General features: G+C 47.6%; 1 protein-coding gene across 1 annotated transcript in view; it reads left to right on the top strand.

Moving 5' to 3' along the window:
* The first annotated feature begins 1,069 nt into the window (after nt 1-1,069).
* The window catches only part of LOC139407436 (eyes absent homolog 4-like), a 192,317-nt gene continuing 170,103 nt past the window's right edge, over nt 1,070-23,283 (top strand). Inside the window, exons 1-2 of the mRNA XM_071151222.1 lie at nt 1,070-1,498; nt 7,346-7,407. Of these exons, the coding sequence (XP_071007323.1) occupies nt 7,375-7,407 (33 nt within the window). The 5' untranslated portion in view covers nt 1,070-1,498; nt 7,346-7,374. The remainder of the gene's footprint in view (nt 1,499-7,345; nt 7,408-23,283) is intronic.

The following is a 23,283-nucleotide window of genomic DNA, read 5'->3' as shown; positions in this document are numbered from 1 at the left end:
TTCAGCTTCAATTTTTTTGTAAGTTGTTGAAAATGCAATTTAAAAGAGACGCCGTCATCAATTACAATTCCAAGATATGTATATGAGGTTACAACCTCAACCTCCTTGCCCTGACAGGTAGTAATAGATGAAAGGTTCAGAGGTCTATTTCTTGCATTAGAAAACACCATTAGTTTAGATATGTCAGTATTGAGGATAAACTTCAATTGACACGAGGTATGTTGAACAGTATAAAAAGCAGTTTGCAAGTTCTGGAAAGCTTTTGTAAGAGATGAGGCACAACAGTAAATAACAGTATCATCAGCATAAAAATGAAGTTTCGCATTTTGGACGTTTTTGTCTAAATCATTTATATAAATAGTGAATAAGACAGGACCAAGTACAGAGCCTTGGGCCACACCATTCAAGACAGACAATTTAACAGACATAAGCTCATCAAATTGAGTGCACTGAGTTCTATCGGACATATAGTCAGCAAACCATGCAACTGCATGCTCCGAAAGACCTACACTCGACAATCTCTGCCTTTAGTATAGCATGATCAACTGTATCAAAAGCCTTGTATTTGATGGCCTTGTATTTAGGATGGCCTTGTTGTGTGGGAAGCCCCCATAGCATAATACACTCAAGACGCTTCATGCCGAGGCCTGCTTCTAAATGTATAATTAGTTAATTGTGTTGTAATTGTAAAAAAGGGAACTTGGGATGACTTGTTAAAGGATATCCACTTTATGCACATTTTTTCAAACGTATAGAAATGTACATTGGTCAGCCGTCATTACCCTATTATCTGGATTTACATTGAGAAATTAATATTTTTTTGTTGTAGTTTGGTTTGGTTGAAGTGTTGTGATATTATGTACGTTATTAACTGGAGAGAGCACGCTGTTCTAGTTGAGAGAGGGATAGATCAAACTTGGCACATCATTTGGGCCACACTATTAATAAGAATGTCATTTCGGTATCCCCCTCCCACCCCCCTGTACCCCATTACTGCTTTGGGCATTTGCCAAATGGTGGACGCATGGCAGCTGGACGCATGCGCAGTGTGCCGTGATCAACACAGCTCAGCTTCATTCGCTCTTCAAGAAGGGGTCTTAAATGCCGATCGAAGTACTCAAACAAACTTTATACCAACGTTAAAATAACTAGTGAGCTTTCGTAGAGTGAACGGTCCATTGCTCCATATAACGCTCCGACGTGCCGCTTAAATTAGTCCTATAGTTTATTTTACAGTTAAAAGTGTTGCTTTTTTCCGCTGTTGTTCTGGTATCTTCGCTAAGGCTAATGTCAGTCAGTCAGACCAACTCATGTGTTTGAACTTCTTCAGAGAACGAGTCCAGTCCCGGTGACAGCAGCAGAGCGAGCTGTGTGTTCCGCTGTTCCAACTCCTCTTCAATCTATCACCATGAGCTTGTCCAAAGAGTGAAAACGGAAATTGGAAACGAAAGTGTTGTTTTTTTTAAAAGTACAAACGAAGATATCTTCCCAACCCAAGGTATGTTTTGTATTATTTCATTATTTTTTGTTGTGTGTGTGAAAATGATTAGTCTAAATAAATGTTGGCCAAATAGGTCTATAGAATAAATAGGGCTATAAAACAGCCCATTGGAACGACGGGGTTATAACATGTTACGCAGGTGTGATCTAATGTTGATATGCAGCCGTTATATAACTAAACTAAAAATCGAATAAATCCTGTTTTTATGAACCCTTTTGGAGCCTAATCATTTTGCTATTTGTTTGACTATTTACTCGTAATAACATGTTTGCATCTCCAATTATTAATTGACCTTTGAATAGATCAGTAGGCCTATAGGCTGCATTTAGGCGTATCTGCTGTCTTTCAATGGGTAGTGTAGTAGACCTAGCTAGGCCTACTGTTCAACAATAATTAAATATTATAGCTTTGTTACACCTTAATATTTAGTAGGCCTAATTTTGAATGAGGTGTCATTAATATCTGTGCTAGATTTGGAATATACCTCTGAAATAGTTTTCCCCCCCAAAAAAACATTTTACAGTATATATTTATTGTTTTAAGCCATGTATTTCTTACATCATACAGACTAATAATATAACTCTATAATTGTAATATTCCCTTTCCACTTTCACCGTTTAGAAACTTCAGCATTCACGAGCTCCATGCAATGCGTTGCTCATGCCCTCGCAGTCGCCGGTGGCCACGAGCGCATACCGAAACAGCCTCCGTCTCTTGCGCTGTCCATCCTCGTGCCGAACGGGCCGCTTCTATCCCTCTCTTGTGCAGACCGGCGGACTCTCTCTCTCTCTCTCTGCCTCACTTGTGATCTTCACGTGTATTTTGTGTTTATATTTGATATGCAGGATACGAGATTAGTATCCCCTACTGCAACACGCAGGACCACCACCATGCATGCCACGACGCGCCACTTGCTCCGTCCCAGAATGGCCCTGGCTGGCTAACGGCCTGGCCCTAACAACTAGCAACAACATGATCTGAATCTGATACCTAACGAAATTCATACAGGATCGATTACACATTGAGGACTCATAGCCAAAACGCACTTATGCACAGCTAAGCGCAGTAGGCCTATCTCTATTGTTTTGGTGAGATTTAGGATTTAGGGGTGTGGTAAATGCAAGTGTTCGCCCGGACTTGTATAGCCCACGTTATTTTTAACTCACAATTGTCTTGAGGGAATATTGGTGACAAAATTCGTGACATAATTTGAATATACATGTATTTCACATTATAGGCTATTCAACATGGGTGTAATGGTCCTGTTAAGGTAGTGAAAGAATGACAAGGTATCAAATAATGCTTTTAAAGGTTTGGTAACTATGCATGGATCCCCAAAGTCACAGGCCTTAGCCTATTCGTGCCAAATATTGGACTTTTTAAAAAAAAATTTACTTAACTTCTAATGTATTAATATATTACAATTTAGTGTGGTCTACTTATTGATGTAAATATAAAACATTTGCGTTTTTTATTATTTTAATGATTGAGTGTAATTGTTTAATTTCAACAGTTGAGGCTGACATTTGTTAGTGGTTCCGGGTCGCTTTGTTACACCTGTACTAGTGTATGTTCAGATGGAAAAGGTGAAGTCTACAGTAATGTTCAGATGGAAAAGGTGAAGTCTACAGTAATGTTCAGATGGAAAAGGTGAAGTCTACAGTAATGCTCAGATGGAAAAGGTGAAGTCTACAGTAATGTTCAGATGGAAAAGGTGAAGTCTACAGTAATGTTCAGATGGAAAAGGTGAAGTCTACAGTAATGTTCAGATGGAAAAGGTGAAGTCTACAGTAATGTTCAGATGGAAAAGGTGAAGTCTACAGTAATGTTCAGATGGAAAAGGTGAAGTCTACAGTAATGTCCAGATGGAAAAGGTGAAGTCTACAGTAATGTTCAGATGGAAAAGGTGAAGTCTACAGTAATGTTCAGATGGAAAAGGTGAAGTCTACAGTAATGTCCAGATGGAAAAGGTGAAGTCTACAGTAATGTTCAGATGGAAAAGGTGAAGTCTACAGTAATGCTCAGATGGAAAAGGTGAAGTCTACAGTAATGCTCAGATGGAAAAGGTGAAATCTACAGTAATGCTCAGATGGAAAAGGTGAAATCTACAGTAAACTGTTTACTTGTGTTATGACATAATCATTATTCTAGACAACTATGCATCAGAGACATCACGTGATCAACAATTGCCCCAAAATATTACCCATGACATCCAGTGGTTGTTCTTACGAGAAAATGTGGACCCCCCCCCCTCTCAAATGCACACACATTTATTTCCAGCCCGTTATTTTGTAAAAACAGTAGCCTATAGAACCACATATAGTTGTGATTGCACCAACTCCAATTGATATCGTTCCCGTTTAGACCTACTTTAACAATTACGCACCACACAGAGTCGTAAATTAGTAACTTATCTTCGGGGCCTTTGCTGGAATAGTCTGCCAATACCGCGGTAGTAAACGCCTGAAATGTCTTTCCGACAATGGTAGTAAAGCCGTGGTGACACGCTGGCATTACGCTATTTGGGGAGATGACCATGGCTCCTCTCGTGTGCCTGGACGTTTTATAAAGAATCAACCCAAACAGGAATTCCCATCACGTTTTGGAAACTCGAGAATAGCGGACCTTGGCTACAATATAAAAAAAATCTGATTCTGTTGTCAATAATGTACATTTTGGATATGAAGAGGAGCGCTTTTCCCTCCACATCTGCGCTCTAGTCGAGACAATAGGATCGTGACATGTATGTAGCCTGTAGGGCCACGCGTGGCATGACTGACAGCCATGTTGAAAGCGTCATGCGGGTTTGTTCAATAATTTCCTCGATTTCGTTTTTTTTTTTTTTATGGACTGAAATTACCACAATGTAGATATGAAGCCGACTTCATTCCCCACTCCCACCCATCTACCTTTCTCCTGCTCTCCCCTGTTACCCTACAGTGTCAATACCTACACCAAGAAATATAACTCTCCCTTCAGGGAGTTTGACGGAAATGGCACTGGCAGGCCTGCACATTGATTCCTTGCACAGAATCGAGAGAGAGAGAGAGAGAACGAGCTCAGTTGGCCTGAGAGAAGCATTATTGTCTTGGGTTTCAGGCCAACGTGAGCTCAACGCTATGAAAAATTAAAAGGCTGCGAGACTAAAAGACAAAGACAACAAACGAGAAGAGTTGACGTTCGTCAGAGAACCAGAACCCAGCAGCTCTAACACGGAGTGAGACAGTTGGGGGGGATGGTGTAGCCAGCCGGTGCTATTATTTATACTTCGGCCCTCATTTTTGTTTTTCATATTTTATTGAACAGATAGAGAGCGGATGCCAGTGGAGAACGATAGAGGTTTTTGTCAAAAGGGGCACTAGTCGTGATGCAAACCTAGGCAGATACCGTAGACATGTATGCAGGAGGCTATGATCACTAGACCATCCAGGCTACACACACAAGTCTCCTCTTCGTTGTATGAGTCACGTTACAATTCTCACCAAGTGGGTTAACATTACTGGGAAGATGTGTAAGATTTTTGTTTTTGCCTTCCACCTCCCCCTGTTCACTACAATAAGTGGTCCTGTAAATGATTATTCAGCTTTACTTTCGGCTAAAGACTCTAGTCCCTGAGCTCTTAAGTACAGACCATTCTACAGCCAAAATGTTTGTCTATGGAGATTACATGGTGGTGTGCTCGATTTTATACACCTGTCTGCCAAGGGTGTGACTGAAATAGACAGATCCACTAATTTGAAGGGGTGTCCACATACTTTTGTGTATGTATATATATATCACACACACACACACACACACACACACACACACACACACGTACACACACGTACACACACACACAAAGTATGTGGACACCCCTTGAAATTAGTGAATTCAGCTATTTCAGCCACAGCCGTTGCTGACAGGTGTATAAAGGTGTATCGTGCACACAGCCATGCAGTCTCCATAGACAAACATTGGCAGTAGAATGGCCGTACTGAAGAGCTCAGTGACTTCCAACGTGGCACCGTCATAGGATGCCACCTTTCCAACTAGTCAGTTTTTAACATTTCTGCCCTGCTAGAGCTGCCACGGTCAACTGTAAGTGCTGTTATTGTGTAGTGGAAATGTCTAGGAGTAACAACGGCTCAGCCACAAAGTGGTAGGCCACACAAGCTCACAGAACGGGGCTGTCATCAGTTGCAAACTATCTCTGGAAGAAACGTCACCAGCAGAATTGTTCGTCGGGAGCTTCATGAAATAAGTTTCCATGGCTGAGCAGCCTGCACACAAGTCTAAGATCACCAAAAACCACTATGCCCAATGCCAAGCGTCAGCTGGTGTGGTGTAAAGCTCGCCACCATTGGACTCTGGAGCAGTGGAAACGTGTTCTCTGGAGTGATGAATCATGCTTCACCATCTGGCTGTCCGATGGATGAATCTGGGTTTGGCGGAGGCCAGGAGAACGCTACCGTCCCCAATTCATAGTACCAACTGTAAAGTTTGGTGGAGGAGGAATAATGGTCTGGGGCTGTTTCATTGGTTCAGGCCCCTTAGTTCCAGTGAAGGGAAATCTTAATGCTACAGTATATAGCAAAGGGAAAGGGGGATACCTAGTCAGTTACATTCTAGATGTTTCCAACTTTGTGGCAACAGTTTGGGGTAGTCCTTTTCCTGTTTCAGCATGACAATGCCCCCGTGCACAAAGCGAAGTCCATACAGAAATGGTTTGTTGAGATCGGTGTGGAAGAACTTGACTGGCCTGCACAGAGCCCTGACCTCAACCCCATCGAACACCTTTGGGATGAATTGGAACGCCGACTGCGAGCCAGGCCTAATCGCCCAACATATTAGTGCCCAACATCACTAATAATCTTGTGGCTGAATGGAAGCAAGTCCCCGCAGCAATGTTCCAACATCTATTGGAAAGCCTTCCCATAAGAGTGGAGGCTGTTATAGCAGCAATGTTCCAACATCTAGTGGAAAGCCTTCCCAGAAGAGTGGAGGCTGTTATAGCAGCAATGTTCCAACGTCTAGTGGAAAGCCTTCCCAGAAGAGTGGAGGCTGTTATAGCAGCAATGTTCCAACGTCTAGTGGAAAGCCTTCCCAGAAGAGTGGAGGCTGTTATAGCAGCAATGTTCCAACATCTAGTGGAAAGCCTTCCCAGAAGAGTGGAGGCTGTTATAGCAGCAATGTTCCAACATCTAGTGGAAAGCCTTCCCAGAAGAGTGGAGGCTGTTATAGCAGCAATGTTCCAACATCTAGTGGAAAACCTTCCCAGAAGAGTGGAGGCTGTTATAGCAGCAATGGGGGAGGGACCAACTCCATATTAATGCCCATGATTTTGAAATGAGATGGTTTACTAGCAGGTGTCCACTTACTTTTGGTCATGTAGTGTATGTATACTCTAGAATAACATACTGGATACTATGAAAGGATATGAGGAATTCAACAGAGCATCCTTCCCCTTCTGCTGTTGCACACAGACACACACACACACACACACACACACACACACACACACACACACACACACACACACACACACACACACACACACACACACACACACACGAAAAGGAACTAAAAGATGCGTATACATTACAATGTCTCACAGATTATTATATATGGTTCTCTTTTCTCTCTCTCTCTCTCTCTCTCTCTGTGTCTCTCTCTTTCTCTCCATCTCTCAATCTCTCTCTCTCTCTCTCTCTCTCTCTCTGTGTCTCTCTCTTTCTCTCCATCTCTCTCTCTCTCTCTCTCTCTCTCTTTCTCTGTGTGTCTATCTATCTCTCTCTGTGTCTCTCTCTTTCTCTCCATCTCTCTCTCTCCTCTCTCCCTCTCTCCTCTCTCTCCTCTCTCAGGTGTTTTAGTGGGTGTTATCTGAAGGAGTCATGGAGCCTTCACCGGACCTCAGGGAACATACGGTGAGTACAGTGTAACAGACAGTAAAGAGAACAGTGTTTGGGTGGGTGGGAGGGTTGCTGGGTTCTTTCACACACACAACCAATAGGGTTGAGAGTGTCTCCCAGATCGTATTCAGCTAGACCAGTATAGCCCCAGTCAGCTAGACCAGTATAGCCCCAGTCAGCTAGACCAGTATAGCCCCAGTCAGCTAGACCAGTATAGTCCCAGTCAGCTAGACCAGTATAGCCCCAGTCAGCTAGACCAGTATAGCCCCAGTCAGCTAGACCAGTATAGTCCCAGTCAGTATAGTCTAGACCAGTAGTAGTAGACCAGTATAGTCCCAGTCAGCTAGACCAGTATAGTCCCAGTCAGCTAGACCAGTATAGTCAGCCCAGTATATCAGTCTAGTACCAGTAGCTAGACCAGTCCCAGTCAGCCAGTAGACCTAGTATAGCCCCAGTCAGCTAGAGACCAGTATATCCCCAGTCAGCTACACCAGTATAGCCCCAGTCAGCTAGACCAGTATAGCCCCAGTCAGCTAGACCAGTATAGCCCCAGTCAGCTAGACCAGTATAGTCCCAGTCAGCTAGACCAGTATAGCCCCAGTCAGCTAGACCAGTATAGCCCCAGTCAGCTAGACCAGTATAGCCCCAGTCAGCTACACCAGTATAGCCCCAGTCAGCTAGACCAGTATAGCCCCAGTCAGCTACACCAGTATAGCCCCAGTCAGCTAGACCAGTATAGCCCCAGTCAGCTAGACCAGTATAGCCCCAGTCCCAGTCCCAGCTAGACCAGTATAGCCCCAGTCAGCTAGACCAGTATAGCCCCAGTCAGCTAGAGCAGTATAGCCCCTGTCAGCTAGACCAGTATAGCCCCAGTCAGCTAGACCAGTATATCTCCAGTCAGCTAGACCAGTATAGCCCCAGTCCCAGTCCCAGCTAGACCAGTATAGTCCCAGTAAGCTAGACCAGTAAAGCCCCAGTCCCAGTCCCATCTAGACCAGTATAGTCCCAGTTCCAGTCCCAGCTAGACCAGTATAGTCCCAGTCAGCTAGACCAGTATAGCCCCAGTCAAATATACCAGTATAGTCCCAATCAGCTAGACCAGTATAGTCCCAGTCCCAGCTAGACCAGTATATCCCCATTCAGCTAGACCAGTATAGCCCCAGTCAGCTAGACCAGTATAGCCCCAGTCAGCCAGACCAGTATAGCCCCAGTCAGCTAGACCAGTATAGCCCCAGTCCCAGTCCCAGCTAGACCAGTATAGTCCCAGTCAGCTAGACCAGTATAGTCCCAGTCAGCTAGACCAGTATAGTCCAAGTCAGCTAGACCAGTATAGTCTCAGTCAGCTAGACCAGTATAGTCCCAGTCAGCTAGACCAGTATAGTCCCAGTCAGCTAGACCAGTATAGTCCCAGTCAGCTAGACCAGTATAGTCTGATTCAGCTAGACCAGTATAGTCCCAGTCAGCTAGACCAGTATAGTCCCAGTCAGCTAGACCAGTATAGTCCCAGTCAACTAGACCAGTATAGTCCGAGTCCCAGCCAAACCAATATAGCCCCAGTCAGCTAGACCAGTATAGTCCCACTCAGCTAGACCAGTATATCCCCAGTCAGCAAGACCAGTATATTCCCAGTCAGCTAGACCAGTATATCCCCAGTCAGCAAGACCAGTATATTCCCAGTCAGCTAGACCAGTATAGCCCCAGTCAACTAGACCAGTATATCCCCAGTCAGCTAGACCAGTATATCCCCAGTCAGCTAGACCAGTATAGTCCCAGTCAGCTAGGCCAGTGTATCCCCAGTCAGCTAGACCAGTATATCCCCAGTCAGCTAGACCAGTATAGTCCCAGTCAGCTAGACCTGTATAGTCCCTGTCCCAGTCAGCCAGACCAGTATAACCCCAGTCCCAGCTAGACCAGTATAGTCCCAGTCCCAGTCAGCTAGACCAGTATAGTCCCAGTCCCAGTCAGCTAGACCAGTATAGTCCCAGTCAGCTAGACCAGTATAGTCCCAGTCAGCTAGACCAGTATAGTCCCAGTCCCAATCAGATAGACCTGTACAGTCCCCGTCCCAGTCAGCCAGACCAGTATAGTCCCAGTCTGCTAGACCTGTACAGTCCCCGTCCCAGTCATTCAGACCAGTATAGTCCCAGTCACTGTCAGCTAGATCAGTATAGTCCCAGTCAGCTAGACCAGTATAGTCCCAGTCAGCTAGACCAGTATAGTCCCAGTCCCAGTCAGCTAGACCTGTATAGTCCCAGTCCCAGTCAGCTAGACCAGCATAGTCCGAGTCAGCTAGACCAGTATAGTCCCAGTCCCAGCTAGACCAGTATAGTCCCAGTCCCAGCTAGATCAGTATAGCCCCAGTCAGCTAGACCAGTATAGTCCCAGTCAGCTAGACCAGTATAGCCCCAGTCAGCTAGACCAGTATAGCCCCAGTCAGCTAGACCAGTATAGCCCCAGTCAGCTAGACCAGTATAGTCCCAGTCAGCTAGACCAGTATAGTCCCAGTCAGCTAGACCAGTATAGTCCCAGTCAGCTAGACCAGTATAGTCCCAGTCAGCTAGACCAGTATAGCCCCAGTCAGCTAGACCAGTATATCCCCAGTCAGCTACACCAGTATAGCCCCAGTCAGCTAGACCAGTATAGCCCCAGTCAGCTAGACCAGTATAGTCCCAGTCAGCTAGACCAGTATAGCCCCAGTCAGCTAGACCAGTATAGCCCCAGTCAGCTAGACCACTATAGCCCCAGTCAGCTACACCAGTATAGCCCCAGTCAGCTAGACCAGTATAGCCCCAGTCAGCTAGACCAGTATAGCCCCAGTCCCAGTCCCAGCTAGACCAGTATAGCCCCAGTCAGCTAGACCAGTATAGCCCCAGTCAGCTAGAGCAGTATAGCCCCAGTCAGCTAGACCAGTATAGCCCCAGTCAGCTAGACCAGTATATCTCCAGTCAGCTAGACCAGTATAGCCCCAGTCCCAGTCCCAGCTAGACCAGTATAGTCCCAGTAAGCTAGACGAGTAAAGCCCCAGTCCCAGTCCCATCTAGACCAGTATAGTCCCAGTCCCAGCTAGACCAGTATAGTCCCAGTCAGCTAGACCAGTATAGCCCCAGTCAAATATACCAGTATAGTCCCAATCAGCTAGACCAGTATAGTCCCAGTCCCAGCTAGACCAGTATATCCCCATTCAGCTAGACCAGTATAGCCCCAGTCAGCTAGACCAGTATAGCCCCAGTCAGCCAGACCAGTATAGCCCCAGTCAGCTAGACCAGTATAGCCCCAGTCCCAGTCCCAGCTAGACCAGTATAGTCCCAGTCAGCTAGACCAGTATATTCCCAGTCAGCTAGACCAGTATAGTCCAAGTCAGCTAGACCAGTATAGTCTCAGTCAGCTAGACCAGTATAGTCCCAGTCAGCTAGACCAGTATAGTCCCAGTCAGCTAGACCAGTATAGTCCCAGTCAGCTAGACCAGTATAGTCCCAGTCAGCTAGACCAGTATAGTCTGATTCAGCTAGACCAGTATAGTCCCAGTCAGCTAGACCAGTATAGTCCCAGTCAGCTAGACCAGTATAGTCCCAGTCAACTAGACCAGTATAGTCCCAGTCCCAGCCAAACCAATATAGCCCCAGTCAGCTAGACCAGTATAGTCCCAGTCAGCTAGACCAGTATAGCCCCAGTCAGCTAGACCCGTATAGCCCCAGTCAGCTAGACCAGTATATCCCCAGTCAGCTAGACCAGTATATCCCCAGTCAGCAAGACCAGTATATTCCCAGTCAGCTAGACCAGTATAGCCCCAGTCAACTAGACCAGTATATCCCCAGTCAGCTAGACCAGTATATCCCCAGTCAGCTAGACCAGTATAGTCCCAGTCAGCTAGGCCAGTGTATCCCCAGTCAGCTAGACCAGTATATCCCCAGTCAGCTAGACCAGTATAGTCCCAGTCAGCTAGACCTGTATAGTCCCTGTCCCAGTCATCCAGACCAGTATAACCCCAGTCCCAGCTAGACCAGTATAGTCCCAGTCCCAGTCAGCTAGACCAGTATAGTCCCAGTCAGCTAGACCAGTATAGTCCCAGTCAGCTAGACCAGTATAGTCCCAGTCCCAATCAGATAGACCTGTATAGTCCCAGTCCCAGTCAGCTAGACCAGTATAGCCCCAGTCAGCTAGACAAGTATATCCCCAGTCAGCTAGACCTGTACAGTCCCCGTCCCAGTCAGCCAGACCAGTATAGTCCCAGTCTGCTAGACCTGTACAGTCCCCGTCCCAGTCAGCCAGACCAGTATAGTCCCAGTCACTGTCAGCTAGACCAGTATAGTCCCAGTCAGCTAGACCAGTATAGTCCCAGTCAGCTAGACCAGTATAGTCCCAGTCCCAGTCAGCTAGACCTGTATAGTCCCAGTCCCAGTCAGCTAGACCAGCATAGTCCCAGTCTCAATCAGCTAGACCAGTATAGTCCGAGTCAGCTAGACCAGTATAGTCCCAGTCCCAGCTAGACCAGTATAGTCCCAGTCCCAGCTAGATCAGTATAGCCCCAGTCAGCTAGACCAGTATAGCCCCAGTCAGCTAGACCAGTATAGCCCCAGTCAGCTAGACCAGTATAGTCCCAGTCCTAGCTAGACCAGTATAGTCCCAGTCCCAGCTAGACCAGTATAGCCCCAGTCAGGTAGACCAGCATAGCCCCAGTCCCAGTCCCAGCTAGACCAGTATAGTCCCAGTCCCAGCTAGACCAGTATAGTCCCAGTCCCAGCTAGACCAGTATAGTCCCAGTCAGCTAGACCAGTATATCCCCAGTCATCTAGACCAGTATAGTCCCAGTCCCAGCTAGACCAGTATAGTCCCAGTCCCAGCTAGACCAGTATAGTCCCAGTCAGCTAGACCAGTATAGTCCCAGTCCAAGTTAGCTAGACCAGCATAGTCCCAGTCCAAGTCAGCTAGACCAGTATAGTCCCAGTCCCAGCTAGACCAGTATAGTCCCAGTCCCAGCTAGACCAGTATAGTCCCAGTCAGCTAGACCAGTATAGTCCCAGTCCCAGCTAGACCAGTATAGTCCCAGTCAGCTAGACAAGTATAGTCCCAGTCAGCTAGACCAGTATAGTCCCAGTCAGCTAGACCAGTATAGTCCCAGTCAGCTAGACCAGTATAGTCCCAGTCAGCTAGACCAGTATTGTCCCAGTCAGCTAGACCAGCATAGTCCCAGTCAGCTAGACCAGTATAGTCCCAGTCAGCTAGACCAGTATAGTCCCAGTCAGCTAGACCAGTATAGTCCCAGTCAGCTAGACCAGTATAGTCCCAGTCCCAGTCAGCTAGACCAGTATAGCCCCAGTCAGCTAGACCCGTATAGCCCCAGTCAGCTAGACCAGTATATCCCCAGTCAGCTAGACCAGTATATCCCCAGTCAGCAAGACCAGTATATTCCCAGTCAGCTAGACCAGTATAGCCCCAGTCAACTAGACCAGTATATCCCCAGTCAGCTAGACCAGTATATCCCCAGTCAGCTAGACCAGTATAGTCCCAGTCAGCTAGGCCAGTATATCCCCAGTCAGCTAGACCAGTATAACCCCAGTCCCAGCTAGACCAGTATAGTCCCAGTCCCAGTCAGCTAGACCAGTATAGTCCCAGTCCCAGTCAGCTAGACCAGTATAGTCCCAGTCAGCTAGACCAGTATAGTCCCAGTCAGCTAGACCAGTATAGTCCCAGTCCCAGTCAGCTAGACCTGTATAGTCCCAGTCCCATTCAGCTAGACAAGTATATCCCCAGTCAGCTAGACCTGTACAGTCCCCGTCCCAGTCAGCCAGACCAGTATAGTCCCAGTCTGCTAGACCTGTACAGTCCCCGTCCCAGTCAGCCAGACCAGTATAGTCCCAGTCCCAGTCAGCTAGACCAGTATAGTCCCAGTCCCAGTCAGCTAGACCTGTATAGTCCCAGTCCCAGTCAGCTAGACCAGTATAGCCCCAGTCAGCTAGACCAGTATATCCCCAGTCAGCTAGACCAGTATTGTCCCAGTCCCAGTCTGCTAGACCTGTACACTCCCCTCCCAGTCAGCCAGACCAGTATAGTCCCAGTCTGCTAGACCTGTACAGTCCCCGTCCCAGTCAGCCAGACCAGTATAGCCCCAGTCCCAGCATTCCATAATGGTTTCTGTGGCAGCATGGGCAGTGAACAAACTATCCTACGTGTGTCCATCTAGAGGCATCTTTCTAAGCTCTATGCTAGCGACCTAGTTCATCTTGTTTAAAGATCAGGCGGTATTGTTGGGAAAATGATTTTGGCGGCGAGTGAGGGAGGGCCAACTCACATTTCAAAGACGTTAGCGAACAGAACAGGTGTAATTTCATCTCCTTAGCTCGCCCTCGTTCTGACAACACCGTCTCTCTCTCTCTCTCTCTCTCTCTCTCTCTTAGTCATTGGCTCCCTCTCTATCTCGCTCTGTCAATCTCTCTCGCTCTCTCTCTGCCCTTTCCTTCCCTGCCGTGCCAGCTCAGAGAATAACAATTGTGTAAAGTAGGCCAGAGTAGAAATATGTGTTGTTTTTCTGTTGTCTTTCAGTTCTTCTCTCAGACCTGTTCTGGTCCTATTTCGGGTTTAGATTACCTCTGTGCTCTGACACACACACTACGCGCACCAACCCTGCCTCTGCCACCCGACTATCAAGTATGAATGTGTATATTTCCCGACACTATATCAGCATCAGTTTATAGATGTGTGTCGTTGATCAGGTGAATATGAGGAGAGGCTCAGATATATTGTCATATATACAGAGACAAAGAGAGGAAGGAGTATGGGGGGAGATTTGTTTACAGTTTTGCAATGGTGGAAAAAGTACCCAATTGTCATACCTGAGTAAAAGTAAAGACTCCTTAATAGAAAATAACTCGTATAAAAGTGAAGGTCACCCAGTAAAATACTACTTGAGTAAAAGTCTAAAAGTATTTATTTTGAAATATTATTAAGGATCAATCGGAAAATGTAAATATACTATTAAGTATCAAAAGTAAAGTATGAATCACAGATAATTTACTGATAGCCGGGGCACCCTCCAACACCCTCCAACACCCTCCAACACCCTCCAACACCCTCCAACACCCTCCAACACCCTCCCACACCCTCCAACACCCTCCAACACCCTCCAACACCCTCCCACACCCTCCCACACCCTCCAACACCCTCCAACACCCTCCCACACCCTCCCACACCCTCCAACACCCTCCAACACCCTCCCACACCCTCCCACACCCTCCCACACCCTCCCACACCCTCCCACACCCTTCAACACCCTCCAACACCCTCCAACACCCTCCAACACCCTCCCACACCCTCCCACACCCTCCAACACCCTCCAACACCCTCCAACACCCTCCAACACCCTCCAACACCCTCCAACACCCTCCAACACCCTCCAACACCCTCCAACACCCTCCCACACCCTCCCACACCCTTCAACACCCTCCAACACCCTCCAACACCCTCCAACACCCTCCAACACCCTCCAACACCCTCCAACACCCTCCAACACCCTCCAACACCCTCCAACACCCTCCAACACCCTCCAACACTCAGACATTATTTACAAACAAAGCATGTGTGTTCAGCGAGTCCGCCATCTCAGAGGCAGTCGAGACGACCAGTATAGCCCCAGTCAGCTAGACCAGTATAGCCCCAGTCAGCTAGACCAGTATAGCCCCAGTCAGCTAGACCAGTATAGCCCCAGTCCCAGTCCCAGCCAGACCATCTCAGAGGCAGTCGAGACGACCAGGGATGTTGCGTGAACGGGTACTTTTGTGTGTGTCAGGGAAAATGTACAGGGGGGAAAAAGTACATTGTTTTTCTTTAGGAATGTAGTGGAGTAAAAAGTTGTAAATAAAGTAAATAGTAAAGTAAATTACAGATGAATTAACTACCCAAAACACTACTGAAGTAGTACTTTAAAGTGTTTCTACACCACTGCAGTGTCGACGAGACATTTACATTTGAGTCATTTAGCTTTTATACAGAACAACTTTCAGGAGCAGTCAGGGTTAAGTGTTTTACAGGAGCAGTCGGGGTTAAGTGTTTTACAGGAGCAGTCAGGGTTAAGTGTTTTGCAGGAGCAGTCAGGGTTAAGTGTTTTGCAGGAGCAGTCAGGGTTAAGTGTTTTACAGGAGCAGTCAGGGTTAAGTGTTTTGCAGGAGCAGTCAGGGTTAAGTGTTTTACAGGAGCAGTCAGGGTTAAGTGTTTTACAGGAGCAGTCAGGGTTAGGTGTTTTACAGGAGCAGTCAGGGTTAGGTGTTTTACAGGAGCAGTCAGGGTTAAGTGTTTTACAGGAGCAGTCAGGGTTAAGTGTTTTACAGGAGCAGTCAGGGTTAAGTGTTTTACAGGAGCAGTCAGGGTTAGGTGTTTTACAGGAGCAGTCAGGGTTAAGTGTTTTACAGGAGCAGTCAGGGTTAGGTGTTTTACAGGAGCAGTCAGGGTTAAGTGTTTTACAGGAGCAGTCGGGGTTAAGTGTTTTACAGGAGCAGTCAGGGTTAGGTGTTTTACAGGAGCAGTCGGGGTTAAGTGTTTTACAGGAGCAGTCAGGGTTAAGTGTTTTACAGAAGCAGTCAGGGTTAAGTGTTTTACAGGAGCAGTAAGTGTTTTACAGGAGCAGTCAGGGTTAAGTGTTTTACAGGAGCAGTCAGGGTTAAGTGTTTTACAGGAGCAGTAAGTGTTTTACAGGAGCAGTCAGGGTTAAGTGTTTTACAGGAGCAGTCAGGGTTAAGTGTTTTACAGGAACAGTCAGGGTTAAGTGTTTTACAGGAGCAGTCAGGGTTAAGTGTTGTACAGGAGCATTCAGGGTTAAGTGTTTTACAGGAGCAGTCAGGGTTAAGTGTTTTACAGGAGCAGTCAGGGTTAAGTGTTTTACAGGAGCAGTCAGGGTTAGGTGTTTTACAGGAGCAGTCAGGGTTAGGTGTTTTACAGGAGCAGTCAGGGTTAAGTGTTTTACAGGAGCAGTCAGGGTTAAGTGTTTTACAGGAGCAGTCAGGGTTAAGTGTTTTACAGGAGCAGTCAGGGTTAAGTGTTTTACAGGAGCAGTCAGGGTTAAGTGTTTTACAGTAGCAGTCAGGGTTAAGTGTTTTACAGGAGCAGTCAGGGTTAGGTGTTTTACAGGAGCAGTCAGGGTTAAGTGTTTTACAGGAGCAGTCGGGGTTAAGTGTTTTACAGGAGCAGTCGGGGTTAAGTGTTTTACTGGAGCAGTCAGGGTTAAGTGTTTTACAGGAGCAGTCAGGGTTAAGTGTTTTACAGGAGCAGTCAGGGTTAAGTGTTTTACAGGAGCAGTCAGGGTTAAGTGTTTTGCTCAAGGACACATCGACAGATATTTCACCTTGTTGACTCGGGGATTCGAACCAGCAACCTTTCGGTTACTGGTCCAACGCACTAACCGCTAGGCTACCTGCCGCCTCTACACTCTAACCTCTAGGCTACCTGCCGCCTCTACACTCTAACCTCTAGGCTACCTGCCACCTCTACACTCTAACCGCTAGGCTACCTGCCGCCTCTACACTCTAACCTCTAGGCTACCTGCCACCTCTACACTCTAACCGCTAGACTACCTGCCGCCTCTACACTCTAACCGCTAGGCTACCTGCCGCCTCTACACTCTAACCGCTAGGCTACCTGCCACCTCTACACTCTAACTGCTAGGCTACCTGCCGCCTCGACACTCTAACCAAATCAAAATCAAATCAAATGTTATTTGTCACATACACATGGTTAGCAGATGTTAATGGTCACATGGTTAGCAGATGTTAATTGTCACATGGTTAGCAGATGTTAATGCGAGTGTAGCGAAATGCTTGTGCTTCTTGTTCCGAAAATGCAGTAATAACCAACGAGTAATCTAACTAACAATTCCAAAACTACTACCTTATAGACACAAGTGTAAGGGGATAAAGAATATGTACATAAAGATATATGAATGAGTGATGGTACAGAACGGCATAGGCAAGATACAGTAGAAGGTATTGAGTGCAGTATATACATATGAGATGAGTATGTAAACAAAGTGGCATAGTTTAAAGTGGCTAGTGATACATGTATTACATAAAGATGCAGTAGATGATAAAGAGTACAGTATATACATATACATATGAGATGAGTAATGTAGGGTATGTAAACATTATATTAAGTAGCATTGTTTAAAGTGGCTAGTGATATATTTTTACATCAATTTCCATTATTAAAGTGGCTGGAGTTGAGTCAGTGTGTTGGCAGCAGCCACTCAATGTTAGTGGTGGCTGTTTAACAGTCTGATGGCCTTGAGATAGAAGCTGTTTTTCAGTCTCTCGGTCCCAGCTTTGATGCACCTGTACTGACCTCGCCTTCTGGATGATAGCGGGGTGAACAGGCAGTGGCTCGGGTGCTTGTTGTCCTTGATGATCTTTATGGCCTTCCTGTGACATCGGGTGGTGTAGGTGTCCTGGAGGGCAGGTTGTGCAGACCTCACTACCCTCTGGGGAGCCTTAAGGTTGTGGGCGGAGCAGTTGCCGTACCAGGTGGTGATATAGCTCGACAGGATGCTCTCGATTGTGCATCTGTAGAAGTTTGTGAGTGCTTTTGGTTACAAGCCAAATTTCTTCAGCCTCCTGAGGTTGAAGAGGTGCTGCCGAGCCTTCTTCACGATGCTGTCTGTGTGAGTGGACCAATTCAGTTTGTCTGTGATGTGTACCCCGAGGAACTTAAAACTTGCTACCCTCTCCACTACTGTTCCGTCGATGTGGATAGGGGGGTGCTCCCTCTGCTGTTTCCTGAAGTCCACAATCATCTCCTTTGTTTTGTTGACGTTGAGTGTGAGGTTATTTTCCTGACACCACACTCCGAGGGCCCTCACCTCCTTCCTCCCTGTAGGCCGTCTCGTCGTTGTTGGTAATCAAGCCTACCACTGTAGTGTCGTCCGCAAACTTGATGATTGCGTTGGCCTCCAACGCAATCATCAAGTTTGCGGACGACACTACAGTGTGGCCACACAGTCGTGGGTGAACAGGGAGTACAGGAGAGGGCTCAGAACACACCCTTGTGGGGCCCCCATGAATCAGCGTATTCCGCAATGCGGAACATATCCCAATCCACGTGATCGAAGCAGTCTTGAAGCGTGGAATCAGATTGGTCGGACCAGCGTTGAACAGACCTGAGCGCGGGAGCTTCTTGTTTTAGTTTCTGTCTGTAGGCAGGGAGCAACAAAATGGAGTCGTGGTCAGCTTTTCCGAAAGGAGAGCGGGAGAGGGCCTTATATGCTTCGCGGAAGTTAGAATAGCAATGATCCAAGGTTTTACTAGCCCTGGTTGCGCAATCGATATGCTGATACAATTTAGGGAGTCTTGTTTTCAGATTAGCCTTGTTAAAATCCCCAGCTACAATGAATGCAGCCTCAGGATATGTGGTTTCCAGTTTACATAGAGTCAAATAAAGTTAGTTAGGGCCATCATTATGTCTGTTTGGGGGGAAATATATACAGCTGTGATTATGATCGAAGAGAATTCCCTTGGTAGATAATGCGGTCGACATTTGATTGTGAGGAATTCAGGTGAACAGAAGGACTTGAGTTCCTGTATGTTGTTATGATCACACCACGTCTCGTTAATCATAAGGCATACCCCCCCGCCCCTCTTCTTACCAGAAAGATGTTGTTTCTGTCACTAGGCTACCTGCCGCCTCTACACTCTAACCGCTAAGCTACCTGCCGCCTCTACACTCTAACATCTAGGCTACCTGCCGCCTCCACACTCTAACCGCTAGGCTACCTGCCGCCTCCACACTCTAACCGCTAGGCTACCTGCCGCCTCTACACTCTAACCGCTAGGCTACTTGCCGCCTCCACACTCTAACCGCTAGGCTACCTGCCGCCTCTACACTCTAACCGCTAGGCTACCTGCCACATAGTTACTGGTATTTAGAGTACAGTCATTTTAGAGAACGCAATTTGTAACTTAATTGAACTTTAACTTAATTAACTCTACTGAATCCCCTACATAAAGGTCTTTCCTTACCTACAATACCCCTCCAATACCCCTCCTCTACACCTTCACCCCTCCTCTACCCCTTCACCCCTCCTCTACCCCTCCTCTACCCCTTCACCCCTCCTCTACCCCTTCACCCGTCCTCTACCCCTTCACCCGTCCTCTACCCCTTCACCCGTCCTCTACCTCTCCTCTACCCCTTCACCCCTCCTCTACCCCTGCTCTACCCCTTCACCCCTCCTCCACCCGTCCTCTACCCGTCCTCTACCCCTTCACCCCTCCTCTACATCTTCACCCCTCCTCTACCCCTCCTCTACCCCTTCACCCCTCCTCTACCCCTCCTCTACCCCTCCACCCCTCCTCTACCCATCCTCTACCCCTTCACCCCTCCTCTACCCCTCCTCTACCCCTCCACCCCTCCTCTACCCATCCTCTACCCCTTCACCCCTCCTCTACCCCTCCTATACCCCTTCACCCCTCCTCTACCCGTCCTCTACCCCTTCACCCTCCTGTACCCCTCCTCTACCCCTTCACCCCTCCTCTACCCCTCCTCTACCTCTTCACCCCTCCTCTATTCCATCTTTACCCCTCCACCCCTCCTCTACCCCTTCACCCCTCCTCTACCCCTCCTCTACCCCTTCACCCCTCCTCTACCCCTTCACCCGTCCTCTACCCCTCCACCCCTCCTCTACCCCTCCTTTACCCATTTACCACTCCTCTACCTCTCCTCTACCCCTTCACCCCTCCTCTACCCCTCCTCTACCCCTTCACCCCTCCTCTACCCCTCCTCTACCCCTCCTCTACCCCTTCACCCCTCCTCTACCCCTCCTCTACCCCTTCACCCCTCCTCTACCCCTCCTGTACCCCTCCTCTACCCCTTCACCCCTCCTCTATTCCATCTTTACCCATCCACCCCTCCTTTACCCCTTCACCCCTCCTCTGCCCCTCCTCTACCCCTCCACCCCTCCTCTACCCCTTCACCCCTCCTCTATTCCATTTTTACCCCTCCACCCCTCCTCTACCCCTTCACCCCTCTACCCGTCCACCCGTCCTCTACCCCTTCACCCCTCCTCTACCCCTCCTCTACCCCTTCACCCCTCCTCTACCCGTCCTCTACCCGTCCTCCACCCCTCCTCAACCCCTTCACCCCTCCTCTACCCCTCCTCTACCCCTTCACCCCTCCTCTACTCCTCCTCTACCCCTTCACCCCTCCTCTACCGCTCCTCTACCCCTTCACCCCTCATCTACCTCTCCTCTACCCCTTCACCCCTCCTCACCTCTTCTTAACCCCTTCACCCCTCCTCCACCCCTCCTCTACCCCTTCACCCCTCCTCTACCCCTCCTCTACCCCTTCACCCCTCCTCTACCCCTCCTCTACCTCTTCACCCCTCCTCTATTCCATCTTTACCCCTCCACCCCTCCTCTACCCCTCCTCTACCCCTTCACCCCTCCTCAGAAAGACAGAGACAGAAAGACAGAGACAGAAAGACAGACACAGAAAGACAGAGACAGAACTTCAGAAACAGAAAGACAGAGACAGAAAGACAGAGACAGAACTTGAGAAACAGAAAAACAGAGACAGAACTTGAGAAACAGAAAGACAGAGACAGAACTTCAGAAACAGAAAGACAGAGACAGAAAGACAGAGACAGAACTTGAGAAACAGAAAGACAGAGACAGAACTTGAGAAACAGAAAGACAGAGACAGAACTTGAGAAACAGAAAGACAGAGACAGAACTTGAGAAACAGAAAGACAGACACAGAACTTCAGAAACAGAAAGACAGAGACAGAACTTCAGAAACAGAAAGACAGAGTTCAGACAGTGAATCAGTGACACAGTGACACAGAGACACAGAGACAGAGAGACACAGAGACAGAGAGACAGCTTGGGAAACAGAAAGACAGCGACAGAGGTCAGACAGTGAAACAGTGACACAGAGACACAGAGACACAGAGTCACAGAAACACAGAGACAGTGAGACACAGAGACAGAGAGACAGCTTGGGAAACAGAAAGACAGAGACAGAGGTCAGACAGTGAAACAGTGACACAGAGACACAGAGACACAGAGACACAGAGACAGAGAGACAGCTTGGGAAACAGAAAGACAGCGACAGAGGTCAGACAGTGAAACAGTGACACAGAGACACAGAGACACAGAGACACAGAGACACAGAGACACAGAGACAGTGAGACACAGAGACAGAGAGACAGCTTGGGAAACAGAAAGACAGAGACAGAGGTCAGAGAGTGAAACAGTGACACAGAGACACAGAGACACAGAGACACAGAGACAGAGAGACAGAGGTCAGATAGTGACACAGAGACAGAGAGACACAGAGACAGAGAGACAGCTTGGGAAACAGAAAGACAGAGACAGAACTTGAGAAACAGAAAGACAGACACAGAACTTCAGAAACAGAAAGACAGAGACAGAACTTCAGAAACAGAAAGACAGAGTTCAGACAGTGAATCAGTGACACAGTGACACAGAGACACAGAGACAGAGAGACACAGAGACAGAGAGACAGCTTGGGAAACAGAAAGACAGCGACAGAGGTCAGACAGTGAAACAGTGACACAGAGACACAGAGACACAGAGACACAGAAACACAGAGACAGTGAGACACAGAGACAGAGAGACAGCTTGGGAAACAGAAAGACAGAGACAGAGGTCAGACAGTGAAACAGTGACACAGAGACACAGAGACACAGAGACACAGAGACACAGAGACAGAGAGACAGCTTGGGAAACAGAAAGACAGCGACAGAGGTCAGACAGTGAAACAGTGACACAGAGACACAGAGACACAGAGACACAGAGACACAGAGACAGTGAGACACAGAGACAGAGAGACAGCTTGGGAAACAGAAAGACAGAGACAGAGGTCAGACAGTGAAACAGTGACACAGTGACACAGAGACACATAGACACAGAGACACAGAGACAGAGAGACAGAGGTCAGATAGTGACACAGAGACAGAGAGACAGCTTGGGAAACAGAAAGACAGAGACAGAGGTCAGACAGTGAAACAGTGACACAGAGACACAGAGACACAGAGACAGAGAGACAGAGGTCAGACAGTGACACAGAGACAGAGAGACACAGAGACAGAGAGACAGCTTGGGAAACAGAAAGACAGAGACAGAGGTCAGACAGTGAAACAGTGACACAGAGACACAGAGACACAAAAACAGAAAGACAGCTACAGAGGTCAGACAGTGAAACAGAGACACAGAGACACAGAAACAGAAAGACAGCGACAGAGTTCAGACAGTGAAACAGTGACACAGAGACACAGAGACACAGAGACAGAGAGACACAGAGACAGAGAGACAGCTTGGGAAACATAAAGACAGCGACAGAGGTCAGACAGTGAAACAGTGACACAGAGACACAGAGACACAGAGACACAGAGACAGAGAGACAGCTTGGGAAACAGAAAGACAGCGACAGAGGTCAGACAGTGAAACAGTGACACAGACACAGAAACAGAGAGACACAGAGACAGAGAGACAGCTTGGGAAACAGAAAGACAGCGACAGAGGTCAGACAGTGAAACAGTGACACAGAGAAACAGAGACACAGAGACAGAGAGACAGAGAGACAGCTTGGGAAACAGAAAGACAGCGACAGAGGTCAGACAGTGAAACAGTGACACAGAGACACAGAGACACAAAGACAGAGAGACAGAGGTCAGACAGTGAAACAGTGACACAGAGAAACAGAGACACAGAGACAGAGAGACAGAGGTCAGACAATGACACAGAGACAGAGAGACACAGAGACAGAGAGACAGCTTGGGAAACAGAAAGACAGCGACAGAGGTCAGACAGTGAAACAGTGACACAGAGACACAGAGACACAGAGACACAGAGACAGCGACAGAGGTAAGATAGTGAAACAGTGACACAGAGACACAGA

Source organism: Oncorhynchus clarkii, chromosome 4, assembly GCF_045791955.1.
Source record: "Oncorhynchus clarkii lewisi isolate Uvic-CL-2024 chromosome 4, UVic_Ocla_1.0, whole genome shotgun sequence".
NCBI lineage: Eukaryota > Metazoa > Chordata > Actinopteri > Salmoniformes > Salmonidae > Oncorhynchus > Oncorhynchus clarkii.
This window is presented reverse-complemented; position numbering and strand designations above follow the sequence as displayed.